This window comes from Strigops habroptila, chromosome 1 (assembly GCF_004027225.2).
Source record: "Strigops habroptila isolate Jane chromosome 1, bStrHab1.2.pri, whole genome shotgun sequence".
In the NCBI taxonomy this organism is placed as follows: Eukaryota; Metazoa; Chordata; class Aves; order Psittaciformes; family Psittacidae; genus Strigops; species Strigops habroptila.
The window spans coordinates 54,657,179-54,660,178 of record NC_044277.2 but is presented as its reverse complement, the minus strand read 5'-3'; the positions used below and the strand labels follow the sequence as shown (position 1 = coordinate 54,660,178).

Here is a 3,000-nt window from a genome sequence, read left to right as displayed (position 1 = left end):
AGAGAATTTACACTTTGTTTTCCTCTAAGGCTCAGCAAAACCTGGAGCAGCTCTCATTTTATCCAAACCAACTTTGCCTCTCTCAGACGATGATATACATGCATTCCATTGCAAGAGGTAATATTTCAAATGTCTATTTTTGCCATATCTGTGTGGTAAATTTATACTTGATATTTATGTTTCTACATGTTTTATTGTAGGAGAAATTCCAAACATTTCAGTTAAGTCTTAAAATTGCTCCAGATGGAGAAAGCCTTCGTCAAAAGAAAAATGTTCTGATTGACAGGTCAATTTCAGAATAAAGCCAAGCCTGAAAACAACAATCCAGAATCTTTCCACAACCAGAAGCAATGATCACTGAGAGACCTTCCAACCTAATCAAACACGCAGGGCAGACAAGCCTTCCTTCCCTTGAAAATAGAAGTGACTTCTCCTTAAATACCACTGACTGCACCCCAGTCGTAGTGCCAGAGGAAGTTTTTTTCACTGTTGCTGCTGCTGGAATACTGGAAAATCTTCTTGTCCTTATTGCTGTTGTTAGAAATAAGAATTTGCACTTGCCCATGTACTTCTTTATTTGCAGTTTAGCTATTTCAGACATGTTAGGTAGCTTGTACAAAACTCTGGAGAACATTTTTATCATCTTGTGCAAAATGGGGTACCTGACACGTCGTGGGGACTTTGAAAAAAAACTGGATGATGCCATGGATTCCATGTTCATTCTGTCCTTACTGGGGTCAATTTTCAGCTTGTTAGCTATTGCAGCAGACAGATACATTACTATCTTCTATGCTTTGCGGTACCATAATATCATGACACTAAGAAGGGCCTTGGTTATCTTGGCAATCATTTGGACATTCTGTGCTGGCAGTAGCATTGCCATTGCCCTCTTCTCCTATGAAGCAGCAACAGTCATTCCCTTCACCATCCTGTTCCCTTTAATGATGTTTTTTATACTGTGTCTCTATGTCCATATGTTCCTCCTGGCCCGATCTCATGCTAAAAAGATCGCCTCACTGCCAACCAGCACAGTCCATCAGAGAACTAACATGAAAGGAGCCATTACACTGACTATTTTTCTTGGAGTTTTCCTTTGCTGTTGGGCCCCATTTGTTCTTCACATCCTCTTAGCAAGGTTTTGCCCTCATAATCCTTACTGTGCCTGCTACATGTCCATTTTTCATGTGAATGGGACACTCATAATGTGCAATGCAATCATCGACCCTATGATTTTTGCCTTCCGAAGCCCAGAATTACAGAGTACTTTTAAGAAGATGTTCTGCTGTGCCAGGTCAAACTGGAACTGGTAAACTCCATGAAAAGTAAAGATTATAGAAGCACACCTGTGGAGTGCTGTGCAACATCAGAGTTAAACATACCAACAATTATATCCAAAGTAATACTATGCTTGCAGGATACTGCCAGTGATTTTCAGAAGGCGACTGAAGAGTGCATAAAAACTAAGTATGCAAACAAATCTTTACCAAACAGAACTCCAGAATTATTACTGATTAAGTTAATTCTGTCAACAATTTTCATGTAAGTAAAAAAATGACTGTATCAACTATCTTATGTCATTTCAGAAAAATTCAAATATAAATCTTCAGCACTGAGTATTGCATTACCCCAGAGATGAGCTTCTGCCGACTTATTTTGTATCAGTGATTTCAATTTAAGGTATATACTACTTTCAAATTCTGTTGTTTAAACCACAATGAAATGAAAATTTGTTTCTAAACTGCACATTTCTATGAAAGTCTATGATAAATTAGAAAATATGGACATGTAACCGGATTATGCTGGAAAAGTGAATTCATGACTGTTCTTTAACATCTAGTCTCCTTACAAATCATGCAATTAGTGTTCTTTAAGTTTCAAAAATAATTTTGGAGTGTAAGTCCAAGAGAAAGAGATATTTTCATTTAAAAGCTATTTTTAGTGACTGAAGACTTTTTTCCAACATAAAGTTGTTGTGGCAACAAAGACAGATTTTGAATTTTAAAACCCTAAAGCCAGGTCTGGACTATCAAATGGAATTACTGAGCTCGCCAGGTCCTGATTGGAACTCCCTGGGACAGTTTGCTTTAATAAAATACTAAGCTTCACAGATAGCAAAAGAACTTTGATTCAGTCATGACTTTCTAACATACCACAACAAAGAATTCAAAAACCAAAACACCAGAGCCAAAATCCAAAGGCCCCCAAGGATGTCAGACACCTGGGTAAGGAATCATCCAGCTAATCTGGAAGGATGTTACAGAGCAGTTTGTAATTTACAAAATCCCAGTGAGAAAATTTTGAGTTGTCCCTGCCAAAACAATATAAAACTCACAAAGCTTTAAAGCAGAAGAGTTTTCAACAGCAAAACATCCTGCAGAAGTCCAGAGCATATGGTGAGAAACTAACCTCACAGTAGTTCAGTGGAGTTACTCGGCTGTGCCAGAGAAAGGATATTTAGAAAGAGACAGCCATGAAACTAAGAATGCCAAGGCATGGCTAGAGCAAGAAGAAGAGGAAAAGATAACATTTATTAGAATTCATAGATAAATAGAAGAATTTACTCTGGTGGAACCCTAAGAAAAACAGGAATTTCAAGATATATGGAATATGGACCCAACCATACATATTCAGGTGGACTTAGGCTTACAGATAAAGATATAAGAAAGGGACAATAAACCTGAAAACCTCTGTAGAACTCAGCAAAGAACATAACTTAAATGAGAAGGCAGGTACTGAGATGAAAAATTTTCAAACTTATATATTTATTACAAAAAAAAAATTATCTATAAAATGCAAGTTCAGAAGGGAGTTCAGCTATAATCACACATTTTATTTCAATTAGAATTTTTTCCTTTCTATCAAAAGTAGAACAATTGTAAAGGTGCACAGCAAGAAATGACAGCTAGACGGGGGGGGGGGGGGAAGAAAAAAATATGCAATATGAATTACAAGGAAAAACAAAAGACCTACAGTACCATAAAACCCTATGCACACATTTGA

General features: G+C 37.0%; 1 protein-coding gene across 1 annotated transcript; it reads left to right on the top strand.

Annotated features, from left to right (window-relative positions):
• Nucleotides 1-204: 204 nt before the first annotated feature.
• Nucleotides 205-1,422, top strand: MC2R (melanocortin 2 receptor). The gene has a single exon (XM_030489512.1). The coding sequence runs from the start codon at nucleotides 351-353 to the stop codon at nucleotides 1,308-1,310; it is 960 nt and encodes a 319-aa protein (XP_030345372.1). The 5' UTR covers nucleotides 205-350; the 3' UTR covers nucleotides 1,311-1,422.
• Nucleotides 1,423-3,000: the final 1,578 nt, after the last annotated feature.

Coding starts and splice junctions, on each gene's coding strand:
- MC2R (XM_030489512.1), top strand. CDS start 351: ATGATCACTGAGAGACCTTCCAACCTAATCAAACACGCAGGGCAGACA.